The sequence below is a fragment of the Pteropus medius genome, unplaced genomic scaffold (genome assembly GCF_902729225.1).
Source record: "Pteropus medius unplaced genomic scaffold, Ma_sr-lr_union100, whole genome shotgun sequence".
NCBI classification, from domain to species: domain Eukaryota; kingdom Metazoa; phylum Chordata; class Mammalia; order Chiroptera; family Pteropodidae; genus Pteropus; species Pteropus medius.
The window spans coordinates 16,684,254-16,701,663 of record NW_024355205.1 but is presented as its reverse complement, the minus strand read 5'-3'; the positions used below and the strand labels follow the sequence as shown (position 1 = coordinate 16,701,663).

Sequence of the window (17,410 nt, the reverse complement as noted above, 5' to 3'; positions counted from 1 at the left end):
CACCTTTGTTTTGATAGATGGGAGACAGGAGGGTTTTTTGATAACAAATACAATCATTAGTAATTATTACTGTGGTCCAAGAAAGAAATCTGGATCTTTTGTATAACTAATTAAATAATTATGTTGCCCTGGAAGAACCCTAAATTTCATGGAAAAACATTTTATCCTGCAATCAATCTCTCTGCATACATTAGGCACAGAGTAGGAAAAGACAATTGGGAAAATGAGAGAGCAGAAGAGAATTAATTATAATTATGGAAATGCAGCTTAAAGAACAATGGCTTAAATTTGTAACACGGGCCTAATGGGAAATAATTCTCATAAGCAACCACTTAAAACCTGAGAAGTCTGAAAGTCTGAAGGAAAACTTGAGTGTTATTAGACGTGTTTCTTCTTTACAATTTAGTAATTAGAAAATTGGTATTCCCAAGCATAAAGGAATAAAACCATCAAGGGCTTTTCTGCTTGTCTGGACTCCCAATTGTCACAGGTTTAAGAGAAAGAATATGAGGGTCTAAGGCAAAGGCCAGTCAAGAATCTCCCTTAACATGATAGATTTGATTCAGACAACAACTAAAGCTAAAGCTTCAAAGACTAAATATTGTTACTTCTCACCTACCTGGGCTTACCAGGTATATAGATCTTCAATTTGCCATTTTGCTACGCATCATTACAGGATGAATGACTTTGACATAGAAAGCATGACATACTCAGCAAAATTTCCCCCAAAAATAAGATTCCCGATGGGAAAAAGAGGCAGAAACATCTCAACACGGATTTTTATGAAATCCGTGGATCATTACTTGGTTCTGACCAATTCGGTTATACAACCTTGCAAGAAGCAAGCACAACAAACAAAACCAACATCAGTACCTTTGGGGAAATGAAGTCACCCTAAGCCAAAATGTTAATGAATAAGGATACCTGGTCAGGCCTTGCTAAGCCTTCACTGCCTCTGGCATATTTGTAAGATGTACCTGAACATCACAGGCCTGAAAGGATACCTGCCCTCAAAGCTTTCTGCCTGGTAGCCATCACTGGCCGGGGAGGCAGACTTGAGGGTGGCGCTAAAGAGAAATCTACTGGGCAAAGCTGCTTCCAGAAATAGTTCTATTATAATTTATCAAATTTAAATGACTCTAGTACATTTTCTCCCTTAAAGCCTATCTTTTTTCTTTTAATCCTTTCTCTCAACTTCCTTTGAAATTTTTTCCATGCAATATTCCTCTCTAAGAGATAATACTTTTTATCTTAATGATGCTCACAAAAATCTCAACCATTTTTGCATTAATAGGATTCTATGATCCCTGCTATTTTCTGGACCTAGAAGAGGATATTTATATAGTTATTGGCTGAAAAAGCTAGGCTTTGCTCAGTGAAGAAGTGACATTCTAATATAAAATATAGTAATGCCCCCAAATCTGCAGGCCCACCCCTGCTGAAGGGGTTATAACTTCCTAATAAAGTGGCTTAAATTAATGAGAACCATAATTCACTTCTGTATAATGTCACTCTCCTTTCATATTTACCAGGCAGGATCTGGCATTCTTCTCTCTTTTTCCAGTGAGAGTGGAAGGGAAACTTCTCTACTTTTCGTTTTTTTAATATAATGATACTTGTCCTAAAGCTTGCTTGTCAGTCCTAGCTACTGGTCTCTCCATGGTCAGAAGGAACTCATGAGCATCCTTCTAAGTGTACTGGACACACACACACACACACACACACACACACACACACACAGAATGTAATCCTAACCAGCCAGTTTGGAATTTCCTGGTAGGCACCAATGAGGTAATCCTCCTAACAGACCCACTTGTCCAAAGGTAGGTGGCCCTGCCCAAAAAAAATCCATTTTTTCATTTATGAGTTCCTTGTCCCACCCTCTCTCCGTCTTTAAAAACCTTTCCCTTTCTATAGCCCTCTGGAGCTCTTTTCTGCTTGCTAGATGGGATGCTGCCCAATTCATGAATTGTTCATTAAAGCCAATTAGATCTTTGAAATTTACTTGGTTAAATTTTTATTTAACACCTATAACAATATGATAGCAACAGAAATAAATTTCAATATAATAAGTTATGATACCATAATAGCTTATAGAAAAGCAATTAATAAATGTTTCCAGCATCAAAGTTATAACTTTCAGTGCATGAAAGCAAAAATTAAGTCACCTGCAAGTATATTCTAAAACTCAAATGTTTGGAAAAGCTATGTGCATAAGAAATTGTACATATTAATTGAAAATACACTGAGTCTTGGTTTAACAATCTGTGTCCCAAGTCAAAAAAAAATGCTTCCCTTCATTGCAACCAAGAGAAACAGCTAGGGGATAGGTAATTTTCAAATAAGAATACTTTCATGAATTTCAGCCATTAAAGCAATATTATAAGCCATTAAAGCAATATTCATACTACACAAATCATTCTTTGCTCAAGTTTTTTCTCTATTTCAAACACATCAGGAGACTAAATAAAAGCCAAGTAGAAGAAAGACTCCAGCAATTGGCTTCTTTGATACGTATATAAACCCTTAAGATTCAACAGATCCCCTAAAAATCTGGGCAAAGGACAGGCTAGTGGAAAATATAAAAACAGCTTTTTATAATTCCTAACTGGGTTGCCTTTCATCACTGAACATAGAATTAAGTCAACTCAACCAGCTCCTTTCTGTTGACCAGTATCCACCATTTCCTAGCTTTTCCAAATATTCCATTCCTACATCAGAATTAAGAAGACGAAATAGACAAAAGACTGGACAGAGACAATTAATAGTGTTTCTTTTGAAGCCGTGGGATTGTGGGTAATTTCCTAAATGGTTTCCAATGAGAATCATACTACCTCTACACTGAGGTTATGAATATGTTTTATGAACTGTAAAACGGTATATATATGTCACATTTTTATTGTTCCTTTCATAGACCATTTTAGCCTACATAGCCCTCATTTTAACGTGGTTCTTTTCTCATAGGAATTCTGCTTAAATCTGTATGTAAAGAGTATGCCTAGCACAATTTTCACATCCAAGTCTGTATATTCTACAAGTCAATTGTCTTGCACAGAAAATGGTTGTTTTCTGTTTATAATGGAAGAGGTTTTGTTTCATTTTGTTTTAATTGATTTGGTAATGTAAGGAGAGTTAGACAGAAGCCAAGCTAGTATGCAAAACCTACCCTTTGTTCCAGAAGCCCCTCCAAAAATATCTGACATTTCTAACTCAACATCTCTCAGAAATGTTCTGAAATCCTCTACAAAGATATTTTCTCTAGAGCTCCCTTGGTTTGAAATATACAAAGAATCCTCACAATTTATTAAGTTAAATAAGTTCCTATCTTAACGACATTAATTTTCTGCAGAGGTAAAGAGGAAGCACAGAGGCATCATTCTTTCCTGAAATACATATCTTTAGGTATAAATATCCAAAATTATATTTTACACTATCAGAAATACTTAAAGCTACTGCTTTATTATCAATGAATAGAATCATAATTCTAATTGGTTTTAATCATTTTAGTCTTAGGCAGATGTGATATCTCTACCTCCTTTCAAAAAGAGTAATTCTTGAATGGAAGTAACTAGATCATATTTTAAGTATTCTACTGCCCTCTTGTGTATCTCATGTTTAGTGAAAAGGTAGCTCACAAAATACAGTAATCTAATTCTCAGAACTACTTCGATGGAATCTCAGATTACGACTAGAAAGAATCTCAAAAATCATAAAGACTAGCACACTCATTACACAGAGGAGAGAACCGAGATCCTGCAGGATTTATATAACTTGCTCAAGATAACACGCTGCTAGCTAATAGCAGAGTAAATACTGTTGAACAGAACTTAAACCTCTCAGAGTGTTAATTTCTCTACTGAAATGGAGTGACAGCCTGGAAGATAATAGCAGGGTTTTGGAGTTCTGCCTAACATCGCTTCACAACCTCCCGCAAACCTGTTTCCCTATCCATAAAATGGGATGAATCATGATGATGGCAAAGGTAGTGAAAGGATTCAATAGGGCAATGATCATCAAGCCCTCGGGAGAAGCATCTACAATATAGTCATAAGCTAAGTGGTAATACAACTATAAAAATACATAGGAATGGTTTTTAAATTGCTACAGACTTTGAGATCTCTGGACAAAGAGATCATTCCAAAATAATCTATGATGGCATTTAAATTTAAAGTTAAAAACTGGCACAAAATGAAACTTGAAAATATAAAGCTAGTTTTTCTAATGCCTGTGTTTCTTCAATTACCGTATGTATCATCTTTAATACAAATAAAATTCTAACAGAAAATACCACACAGTAAACACTGTATGTGAGAGAAGAAGCAATGAGCAAGATCCTTAGATGAGATGAGGTTCAGAGAAAAACAAAGTAGAACTCAGTGCCATAGTGTTGTCATAATTCCCACGTGTCCTTTGCTAAGGGCACTTCACCCCTGCAATGCCATGAGAGCCAGCCTGGAAAGGTGGAGGCAAGAATTTCAGTTCTGACTTTGCTAATAATTAGCTATGTCAACTTGGGCTGATAATTTCATCTCTGCTTCCCTTTCTTGACCTATAAAATAAAGTCATTCTCTACGTAGGAAAGTTCTAGAGTGAGGAGAAATAATGAATATGAAAAAACATTGTAAACTCTAAAATGCTTCAATTAAGGTTAAGTTTGTTATCTTAAACTTAATTTAAAGCAATAAAAACATCAGCCCATCACCAAACTGGAGAAGAAACACCAAGTTTAGAAAGTCGAAAGCAGCTTAAATTATAGGATTCGGTCAAACAGCACTCCACTCCCTGTGAAATCTCTCTCTTCCTACTATAATTCCACCAGCTTTTGATGGCGATTACTCCAAAAATTCTGGCAACACATATATCTTTGACTCTTAAATAAATTTCACTCAAGGGTACCCTGATAGCAGGATTGACAGAGCTTATCCCTGATTGCATAACACAAAATAAACACACCAGCAGGGTAAAGGCAATTAGTCTTGGTGTGCCATGAAAATGACTAATACTGATTACCCTCTGACTGACTTAGGGCTGCAGTAATCCACCCTAATAGTGATGGTTAAGTGCTGTGAACTGCTCTGTTCTGTTTTTATATGTGGCCTCATAGAAGGCACACATCATGCCAGTAATAAGTACTCATTGATGATCCGCAAATATTAACTGAACACTTACTATGGGTCTAGCTCCCCCAAATTCCAAACATTAGAAAGGAGTATTACTGGAGCTGACAATCTGGAAGAAAAAAGGCACTGACATAAACTAACTTGTAAGGTGGAAAGTGAAAATTTCATTATGGTTGTTGAGGCGAGGTACTTGGCGCATGAGTCCACTGGGGCTTCTAGGTAATAATCCATAAATGAGTTAACTCAAGCTCTTGGTTGAACCCAGCAATTATACTATATTTGCACCCAGAATGCTAGAATAAAAGTGCTGTCAGAAACAAATAAAAGATTCAAGTACATAAATACAGAAGGCAGCTTACCGTGAAATGCACCGTTGTCCACCAGAAAATGCCTGCGGTACCGCACACCGTTTCTTTTCCCCGAGTTCCAGTAACTCATTGTCAGAGAATCTCTGTCACAGCATCAAAACCAGATTGCCCTGTAAAGGGAAACAGACGACAAAAATGAAGAAAATGGCAGCCACACACACACACCGGTAGCATAATGCCATTAGTTACCTGGCATTACGGGGCAACACATCTGGCCTATGACTGCTCTGGGCATGGAGCTGGAATCCCCCTAAGAAATGTCCCACAAGTCCTCCCAGGGGTAGAATGTCACTTAACATACTAAAGTAGTATCTTTTTCAAATACCACTTGCTATTTCTAACAAATAGTTACTGCTGTCTGCAGGGAAAATCAATCGAACAGGCAAATTTCAAGACTAGTTTAAGGGCTCCAGGCCTCAGCCATGGTCAGCCAGGACCCAAACCAGTAAATACTGGTCACTCTTCAGGACATTTCAGTAACAGGAGGGAAGGTGACTAACAGAATGGTGACTATCACTCCTAGCTCCTGACTTTTGTGTCTACACCCCTCTGATGGACTCCGTGATCCATAGAAATCTTAGAAATTATAACAGCCTCCAGGTAAGCCCTGGAGAAACCAAACACAGTAACAAAGCTTGCCTCTCTCTCTTGTGGAGTCTTCACAGTGTCCATTTAGGACCACTAGGGCCTGGATTTGCCCAGGTGGAACTTGTTGGCGTGACTAGAGTCAGGCCCGGGCCTCAAGTGGGGTGAACAAGAAGCACGGCCTGCTCTTCCACAGGGCTTGTGCCTCCACAGAAAAACATAATGCTAACTGGAGCAAGGACTTGAAAAGCAGAGATCCAAGCTGATGACTTCCACTCCTCCAAAAGCTGATGTGCATCACCCTGAACAAGGCCCCCTTTGTTCACAGGATTTGGCTAAAGCAACTTTTCAGAATTCCAATTTATTTCCTGGTCACAGAATAAAGCCAGGAAAAATCAAGCAAGGCTGGCATGACAGAAAATCCACAGGTGGGAAACAATTTGTCATCTGTCCTATTAAAGCAACCTAGGTACTCCAGGATGAAGTCAGCCACTTAGTAAAACTTGTGGGAGCTTTGTCTGCTCGATCACGGAACAATTGGTGAAGGCTCTAGGCTCTGAAAGTTTTTGCCAGAGCTTCTCCCTGGCTCCCTAAGGCTCATTCTTAACCCTCTCAACAGTGATCTAATCGAACTAACTCCAGCCTAATCTTACCCTTCCTCTGGCTCCAGGCCTGAGTCCCAGTTCTTCCAGCCTCATCCCCTCCTGGCTAAGTCTGGCTGCTTCTCCTACACCCTCAGGCTGAAGATGAGTCCCATCACTTAAGATAAAGTCACCTATGGACTCAATTGTAAAATATAGCAGAAAATGGCTTATTATGGAGACAACCTCCCCCATCTGCCCTCTCTCCACCCAACACTGCATATGACAAAGATCTCTTCTTTTAAAAAGTATTTTCAGTTATATAAATAATGCTTGTTGACATATAATAAATATATGCTCGTTAATGTAAAAAAAAAAGCTCAAACTACTGAAATTCAACTTTTTTCTAAATTGGAAGTCCCCTTTTCTCTCATTTCCTGCCCCTCTCCTGGAATGACCACTTTTGTTTGGTGTATATCATTCCAGTTATTTTCTATGCATTTACATATATAAATGTATTCTCTCTCTCTCTCTCTCTCTCTCTCTCTCTCTCTCTCTACATATATATATATATATACATACACATATATATATGTGTATGTATATATATATATATATATGTATATACATACACATACACATACACATACATGTACGCAATTGTTAAAACATTTATATTTTAATAACTTTTTTCCAAGAATTGGAAATAATTTTCAGTAATATCAATAACTGTTTCCTATACAATGTATAGTTGTGATTTATATTAGAAGTATTTTAAGTTACATGGAATTAAAAAAAATAACCCATCTGTATTCGTGATCATTTTTCTTACTAACTTGATCTAATGGTTTCACGTGTCATTTTTTATTTTGCACTCAGTACATTCTCAGTCCAAGGAAGAAGGTTAGTGGAATCAGAAGATTAAAGAATAATGTGCATTTGTACATAGTAAAACACATACACATACCTGACTCTCATTTAGTTTCCTTTTAACTGGATGAAAAAGAAGAGGGCATGTTAGAGTCAGTGAGTCACTCATGATGCTAGGAAAAAGTAGCAATGGAACTTGAAATCTTATCTTTGGATTCCAAACCCAAGGTTCTGGTCACAACAGGCTGCAAGGAATTAAAGTATTACACAATGTGGTGATTTCTAAATATGCCATACACATTCTCGGACATTTCTCCCCTTCAAACAGTAGAAGAATCTAATTTGCTTTCCTTTGAATATAGGCTGGACTCAGTGACTCGTTTCTAACAGAATCAGTTGGAATTGATGCTATGAGCCTTCCAACACTAGGTCATAAAAAGGATATGGCTTCTGCCCGGCTCCTAGTCTCTCTCAGGATGCTTGCCTTGGGAACTCAGCCACCAAGCTGTAAGAAAGCCCAGGTGCGAGTGTTCCAGCTGATAGCCCTAGCTAAGTCCTCAACCAACAACCAACGTCAACCATAGACGTGTGAGTGAGTGACCCTGCAGACGATTCTAGCCTCCAGCTTCCAGATGAGGCCCTAGACATAGTGGAGCAGAGATAAGCTATGCCCTTTGTACCACCATCTGTACTTCTAAGCCACAAAAACAGTAAAAGATAGTAAATAATTATTGTTGTTTTAAGACAGTAATATTTCAGGTAACTTGTTATATAGCAAATAGATAATGAACATAGGTAACACCCTCAGAATCCAATAAAGGTGGGACCTACAACTCTTTGAGGACAAAGACACAAATCCACAGAGAAGTATATAATGTTAAGATACTTGAGCACTGGTTCACATCAATAGACCAGGCTTTCCAATTTCCAGATCTTTTTACCCCACACTATGATCACTGTCCTTTTCTTGAAGGGCTAGATAAAATGCCACTGCCTTTCTGAAATGCCCCCAGGAATCTCTCTCTCCAATTAACCTAAAACTCTCTCGTTCACTGAGCTATCATAATCCTATCTACTAATTATTGAGTACCTACTCTTGAGTACCTACTATGTGTCAGAAACTGTGAAAAGGCTTTACTCAGTAGGTCTCAACCTTGACTACACATTAGAATCAATCACTTGGGAAGTCTTAGAATCCCTGCTCCCAGGCCACATCCTTGACCAATTACATCAGAATCTCTGGAGGTGGGACCTGGGCATCAGTGGGTTTTAAAGCTCCACAGGTGATTCCAAAATGCAGCCAAAGGTGAGAACCACTCTTTATGTACATTATCTCCATTCCTTGAAGAAATCTTCTGTAGGAAGATTTTTGTAGGAAGAGAAAGCTCAGAGAATGTCAATAGTTGAGCTAAAGCACAAAGATATATAAATAATTGAACCCTATGGCCTTCAGGCTGTGTGCCTCCTTATTTTCATTAATTGCTTGTTTATCTTACCTCTTCTGGCATCTGGTAGGAGCAGGCTATCAGCTCTTTCTGACAGACCTGAGATATGCACACACTACAGGCTCGCAGTAAACATCAGTGACGCCTTCACTATGTGCCTAGATTGAAGGAAGGAAGCGCTCTCTCTGGCTCCAGAATCAGAGCTAATGGTTTCAAAATTTTAGAGATGATGGAGGTGGAAATGACGGAGTTAGTGGGGCTGGAGTAGGGAAAGAAAGAGCTGTGTAAAAACCCAATTTTTCATTCAACCAGATTTAGATGAACCAAGGACCCAGTGCTCACTAAAGGCAGGCAATTGAAAGGGACCTTAGAAATCAGCTAAGCCAAACCTCTCATGGTGTAGCCAGAAGAAAACTGAGGCCCAGAAGGCTGTGTAACCTGCAGATACAGATAAAGCTGGCAGGAAACCCACCACAGCAGTCCAAAGCAGGGACCTCCTGAGTGTTTCATGGTCACAAGGGGCAAAAATATCTACCAAAAATATTTTTTCATTGATTTTTCAAAAAATGACAATTTAAATTCCATTAGAGACATACTTCCATTGTACTCAGTTTTAAGTTATTTGGTCAATATTCAGGCAAAAGGAAAGATGTTTAAAAACTGATTTTTTTAACTTTCTTTTGAGGCTTATAAAATGCTTATTCCACCTCCTAAGGTATCTATGTAATATCAAATTCCACTTTTTTGTAGTCTATTTATTTCACTTAATAATTTAGTAATATGTTAACACTCTAGTCAATAAATGTATTTAAGTAAATATATATCAATAAATACATACCAATAAATATACTGTTACAGAATAAATGTAATTTGAAAAAGAAATTGTAATCAACTCTACTCAAAGTCTGCACACTCCAAGAAACAAAAGAAGTCATGTAGACATTCGGAGGTGATTCAAGCATCAGATGTACTAAAAAAATATTTTAAAAGTTTAAATGTATCCAAGCTCATTTTAGAAATGATTAGTAACTTTAATCATTCTACATTTCTAATTTTTGCCATTTTTATCTATAGGTATAAGATTAAAATTGCCAACGTCAAACTATACGACAGTCAGAAAACTGTAGCAGTAGGACACCACCGAAATTCCAGGATGACACCATTAACTAAGAAAAGCAAGAACTATTTTGAGTAATAAACGTTTGTCAATGCTTTTAACACTCTACAAAGGAAAAAGAAATCCTCACACCTGTTGCAGAAATGTTGCAAAAATCAGACCGGCAAGAAACCAACCACCACTAAGAGAGTTGGAGAACTCTGGTTTATTATGCCAGTGGTTCCAGAAGAGCAAGCGCTCTGAAGATCTGGACCTCAAGCTCGGGGCAATCTTGCTTTTTATAGGGCTTATCCGTGCTATTACAGTTGGCATGGGCTGATTGGTTGATTTGTCCTCAGGCGGTTATAGACCGCGGGAGTTGCTATGGGTTACAGGCAGTTACAGAGCCTGAGATTTTCAGACAGGAACTTAGGCAATACATCTGTTATCTAGATAGAACAATCAAAGGGGAGGGAGAGTCTTCAGTTGATCTCTAGATCACTCTGCCCTTCAGCGTATGGGGCAAGAATGTCTACAGAAGCAGAACAAAGAACTGATTACAAGGTTAGTCATTTAAGTGGAAAATTCCTCTTCGTACCAACACCCATTTAATTTGACTAAAGGCCCCTAAAAAGGTAGACATCGGTGGGTTGCTTTCTCTCACTTTCTACCCATGAGATGTATGTGGTGTGAGCTCCATCTCCTGATCCAGGTGGGCACATGGCTGGGGCTTTGCACAGGAGGTGCACATGGCTATTTTCAGACCACTGAGAGTCGGGCATGGATTTCTTTTTGAACTGTAAGAAAAGAAACTTCCTTTTCTATTGGACTTGAGTTGTGAGGCTGTATAGTTGTGAAGCCTCAAAATCTAGAGTTCCTGGCAGCCAGCTTGTCACTACAGGGAAAATCTGTGTGAAATGGATCCAATCCAGAGGAATATAGAGACTAAGTCCTGTTGATATCATTTAAGTCGCACCTGAAGCTAAAGCTATTGCTGCCCTTTTTAGTTAAATGAGCCAATACATTTCCTTTTGTTTCAGCCACATTGAGTTGGGTTTTTTGTCACTTGCAATCAGTGATGAAATGTGTCAGCAGAGTCAGTTAAGAGAACCCACTGGGTAGCTATGAGCTCTTCATTCAAGTTTCAGTTCTAACAACTGATTTGCTGGGGGACCGTTGGCAAGATTTTTTAGCTGGTCCTGAGTTTCAAAATATGACTCTATAATAATTACTCCTGTCAGAATGGCTATTGTCATCAAAAATAAAAACAAGTGTTGGAGAGGATGTGGAGAAAAAGAAGACTCATACACTATTGGTGAGATTGCAAATTGGTATAGCCACTATGAAAAATAGTCTGAAGGACTTCTCACGAAGTTAAAAATGAATGTACCTTTTGACCCAGCAATTGCACTTCTGGGTATTTACCTAAAGAAAACTAAAATGATAATTCATAAAGATCTATGTATCTCAATAGCCAAGATATGGAAGCAACCTAAATGCCCATTAACAGATGACTGGAAAAAGAAGTTATGGTTCATATATACAATGGAATATTACTCAGTCATTTAAAAAAAAAAAAACCTACCATTTGTAACGGCATGGATGGACCTAGAGGTTATCATACTGAGTGAAATAAGTCAAACGGAGAAAGATAAATACCATATGATTTCACTTATATGCGGAATCTAAGAAACAAAAAGAACAAACTAATCGAAAACAGACTCACAAATATAGAGGACAATCTGGTGATGGCCAGAGGGGCGGAGGGGCTGAGAGAAAGGGTTGAAGGGTTAAAGAAGTACAAATTAGTAGTTGATAGATGGTCATGGGGATTGGGGGCAGGGTATAGGGAATGCGGTCAGCAGGAATATAATGGCTATGTGTAGGGCTAGAGGGAAGAATAATCGGGGGGATCATTTCATAAACTATAGAAATGTCTAACCGATGCACTATATACTTGAAACTAATAATAAAATAAAATGCTAAAATATATATGTGTGTGTCGCACACACGTGTGTGTGTGTGTGTGTGTGTGTGTGTGTGTGTGTGTGTGTGACTCTATATTTACTGGGGCTTTCCCAAGAGATATGGTGCATTCAAGTCCTTTGTTCTGGTAGTAAAGGATTCTCTCAACGCCTTGAAGGTATTTTAAGCAGAATAAAATCTGAAATCTTATCTTCATATATAGAATTCCCTTAGCTGTTTTTACGCAAGAGGCAAATCTATATCACTGCTTCGACATGAGTTTTATGAAAAATTACAAATCTGTTCAAGTCACTTAAATGGCTTAATAGAAGGTATACTATTCAAGCCCACATATGGAAATCGGAATTCTAACACTAAAGAAAAAACTAAAAACATCTTTAAAAGAGAACTTCGTGGGAGGGGAGGGAAAAATTATATATATATATTTAAGCAGAGGGATTTATCTATTACATGCTGACTACTGTCTCCACCTCTATCTGCTATAAGTACCACCACCACAGCCTACCCTCCTCTGGCACCCCTCTTCCATAAAAACCAGGACTCCATGCCTTTACATTCTTTCTTAATAATGTATCATTTGCAAACCACTTTATGGTTTATACAATATTTCCCTTTATATCTTTCTTTTTAATGACCATTACAATAGCCATATGAGTAATGCATTATTAAGCATGAGTTCCAAAGAGGCTCTCTAAGAACCCCCAACTTTAATATGGCAGATTGTATTAATAAGTACTATGGGCAACCCTTCCCCAATATTCCAGTCCATCCATCTTTAATTATAAAATAGTCCTGAGAAACCAGAGTTAATTCCCATTAGTACTATAGCATTTAACCTATAAGAAGAAATGCTGATTTCCTTCTTTTTAAGCCTTGCTGAGAAACAAAAGACATAAATAGGCTCTGATAGTAATATATGTAAAACATTAAATGCTTAGAAACAGGAAGACATAAGAAAAAAGTTCCCAAAACTGTCCCGTACCTCACAGCCTCTAACACAATACATTTGGGAATTTCTGTATTCGGTTATCCCTAAAGGTTGAGAATTCAAACTACAGACAGTCCCCGACTTGTGATGGTTTGACATAACGATTTTCCAATTTCACAGTGGTGTGAAAGGGATACCCACACAACCATTCTGTTTTTCACTTTCAATAACTTTTCAATAACAACCATTCTGTTTTTCACTTTCAATAACTATTTTGTACAAAATGTTGAATAAAGTTATTTTCAACTTTATTCAACATTTTGTACAAAATAGGCTTTGTGTTAGATGATTTTGTCCAACTGTAGGTTCTTAGCATGTTTAAAGTAGGCTCACTAAGCTATGATGCATGATAGGTTAGGTGTATTAAATGCATTTTCTACTTAAGATATTTTCAATTTACGATGGGTATATCTGGACGTACACCATCGTAAATCAAGGAGCATCTGTAAATCCAGTTAAAAGCTAAGATTTCAAAGAAAGCTGCTCCTTCTCACATTTCTCCACTAACTTTAAGACAAATTAAGAAAATTATACAGTGAAAAAAGGAATGGGAGGGGCCACAGCACCTCTTCCTCTGGCCCAGGCCCAGGCTGACAGTTTCTAAAGTAGTTTAGAAGCCTGGGTCTGTGGGGCACCAGTCTGCTCCCCAGCTGGCAGGTCACTGTCCTCCCCTTTCTAAGTTCCCTCCCCCACTTCCCACAGGTTTCCAGGCATTGCCAAACTGGTTGTTAAAGGCTCTGCAAACAGCCTAATTCCATAGCTAGCCCCTTCCCAGCTATGTACACAAAGGGAAAGAAATAAGAGGGTACTTTGTTCATTTCTTAAAGCTCACAAGATACACCACTAAATCAAGTTCCTAGTTTTTTGTTTTTTGGTTTTTTAGTTATCTAGCTTAACGCATTGTGTTTACAGATCTAGTTTGTATGATATCAATCATTTGATAATTGTTAAGACTTGCTTGATGCCTTAGTTTGAGGTCATGTTTTATAAATGTTCTGTGTTTGAAAATAATGTGTATTCTGCAGTTTTGAGATGTAGTGATCGTCACATGTCTATCAGCTCAAACTTATTAATTGAATGGTTGGAATCTTGTATGTGATAACTGATCTTTTTCCTACTTTATCAAGAACTAAGGAGGTATATTAAAATCTCACTAAGAATATGTTTCTCATAGTTCTCTCAGATTTTGCTTACTATATACATTGAAGCCATGCTATTCGATGCATACAAGCTTCATATATTTCAGTTGCAACTTTTTAACCAGTATGACCCTCTCCATCTCTAAAACATTTTTTTAGCATTTAAACTTTATTTTGTCTAATGTCAATATTGTCAGCTTTCTTTCAGTTTTTAATCACTCACTTATTATTTTACTTTTAACCTTTCTGTACCCTTATATTTTAGACATGTCTCTTATAAACAGCATATAGCTGAATATTCATTTTTCACCCACTCTAACAATCTTGGGTACGTTTAGATTTATTATAATTATTGATACACGTGGATTTGTTTCTGTATCTTATTTGTCTTGCTTATTCTATACTCTTCTCAGTTTCCTCATCTTCAAGATTATTTTTCTCATTTCAATCTTCTCCATTGGCTAGAAAATTATTCACTCTTTTACTAATATTAGTGGTTGCCTTAGAAATTTTAATATGCACTTATAAAAATCTAAATTTAATCAATATCTTTTAACATCCTCCTAAACTATGCAAGAACTTTAGAAGATACTGCTTTTGCTTACACAACTTATGTCACTTATTTTATCTAGTTCTCACTGTGAAGACATCATCATTATTATTATATATGGTCATTATCTGCTTTAACTTAAAATTTTTCCTTTTTTTTTTGCTCTTCATTACTTCCTGTTTCTGAAATCTTCCATCTAGGAATAATTTTCCTCTACCTGAAGTACAGTTGAGCCTTGAATAGCGCAGGAATTAGACCTCCACACACTTGAAAATCCACTTATAACTTTTGACTCTACAGTCGGCCCTTTCACGTTTGCAGATTCAACAAACTGCAGATAGAAACCATGTCGGGAATGCAAAAATACTGTTTGCCATCCAGGGTTGGTTGAATCCTCAGATTCCAAACCTGCGGTTACTACCACATTAACTGGGAAAAAATCCCATTTTAGTCAAGGGTCAACTGTATATCTTTTTAGTGAGAATCTGCTAGAACAAACTCTAGGTTTTTTTAAGTCTGAAAAGTCTTTATTTTGTCCTTGTTTTTTTAAAGATTTTTTAAATGGAAATAAGAATACTAAGCTGACAGTTAATTTCTGTCAGTGCACAAAAGATAATATTCTACTGCCTTCCGGCTTCTATTATTGTACTGTCAAGAATATTTGTCATGTTTTTGAAGATAGGCTGCCTCTTCTCTCTGACCTTGCTAAAGATCTTCTCTTTATCTTTTGTGTTTTGCAATTTCATTATACTTTGTCTATGTGTGGATTTCTTTTTACTTATCCTGATGGAGACTCATATGACTTCATGAATATGTGAAGTGATGCTTTTTATTGGTCCTTGATATTGTCTCTTTATATATAGCCTCTTTCCATCATCTCTCTTCTAAAACTGTAATTAAATTTATGTTGATTCTGAATACTCTATCTTCCACATTGATTAACCTTTAGAGTTTTTCTCTGTTCTGCCACTCAGTGTTGCCATCTAAAAATTTTCTTCAGCTCTATCGTTCAGTTGACTACTTCCTTGTTTCACTTGGAATTAATATGCTGTTAAATTCATACATGGAGTTGTTAATTATTATATTTTTATTTGGTTCTTTTTCAAATTGGCTTAGTCAATCTTTATAGTTTCTTACTCTCAGCTCATATTTTGTGTTTAGTGACTTTTTTTTACTATGAGATGCTCATTTTCCTTCTAATCTCGTTGGTGGGGTTTCTCCAAAGTGTTAGATAAAAGACTCCTCCAACAGAGGGAGAAATTTTGCTTTCTGCTTGGTACCAGGGACACTTCCAATTTAGGAACACTTTAAATCAAATTTTCATCTTGAAGATTTTCTGTCTACCTAATTATTCTGATTCAAGATGCACACTTGAGAGTTGGTTTAGAATTAAATTCTCAGGACCAAATAATTAGGCATCTGCTCAGTAGCAACGTTTTAATAGGTGATTTTCCTTATAGTCCTCTAGAGTTGGAAAGAATAAATGATATTTTTTTGTTTTATTCTAATTCACCCTTACATTGAGGGAAAGCTTTCTGAAGTCCAGGTTTTATGACTGAAGGATAAATACCCTCTCAGATGTCTTACCTTGTCTCTCTTATGCCCTCAGGTCATGAAAACAGAAGTTCAAGCTTAGCTGGTTTGGCAAATGTCCTCGAGGCAAAAGCCAGCTTCATTGCTCAATAGACCTCTTTTCACTCAGCTTTTGGATTAAATATTCATTACTTTCTTACTGGTTCATTGCATTTAAGAAAATGATCTTTCTATTGTATCCAGCATTTTAACATTATTTTAGCAAGAATGTTGGTAAACTGTATTGCTACAAACAGAATTCAACCCTGGGAATTCACATTCAAAGCCACGGAGCCTTGCATTTTGATAGCCACACCAGGACCTGTTGTTAATCCTTAAAATGATCCTTACTATCCCCACTGTACAAACAGAGAAACTGAAGCACAAATTGATTAAGTAATTACCTAAGGTCCACAGCTATCAACTGACATCACTGGGATTTGAACTCAAAAAATCTAACTCCAAAGATTGCACTATTAAGATCTATGTCATTTTGCTTCTTAGTAAACAATGAACATAAGAGAAAGACTATAAAAGACAGACAGAGAGCACAAAAGAGCGAGCACTGCTAAGGTATTGTCGAGTCAGGAATGAAATGCGGACTTTCCAATTTACAATCCATTCCAATAGTCATGTCAGGATTGGCATATTCTTATCACTATTTTCTATATTCCTGCTTTGTAAAAGTGAGCGCACAATGCAGACTGGGTTGAAAAAAATAACACCCAAAGGAATAACTGCTTGGTAATTAGATTTCAACTCTCAGCAGATATCAATCTTGAAATCTAGTTTTTGATCACATTTGAAGACTCTTCAGGATGACATATAACAGGAGACTTTTTTTTTTTACAATTCTAATTTCATCAACTTATGTGTAGGCCTAACATTCAAAAAAATCCTTGATTTATACTAATTGTCTCTAAACTAGTGATTTCCAAACTTTTTAATTAGAAATGAACCTCTAAATAGCTCTTCACCCAATTCCTTCACATATAAGAATGCCAAAAATTTAGTCTCAGAAAGAGCACACTCCGAGAGAAGGGCAGATCTCCCGAGTTCATCTCACTTTCTCTTGTGTCTACTTTCTCACCCATCAGTGAGAGAAGGGGG

At 37.1% G+C, this 17,410-nt stretch overlaps 1 protein-coding gene across 12 annotated transcripts in view; it reads right to left on the bottom strand.

The window, feature by feature from the left end:
- Positions 1-17,410, bottom strand: part of PLCH1 (phospholipase C eta 1) — a 201,525-nt gene that overhangs the window by 158,548 nt on the left and 25,567 nt on the right. For all 12 annotated transcript variants that reach the window (XM_039857833.1, XM_039857841.1, XM_039857842.1 and 9 more), the window contains one exon: positions 5,480-5,598. In XM_039857833.1, coding sequence (XP_039713767.1) covers positions 5,480-5,558 — 79 coding nt within the window. In that variant the 5' untranslated portion in view covers positions 5,559-5,598. The remainder of the gene's footprint in view (positions 1-5,479; positions 5,599-17,410) is intronic.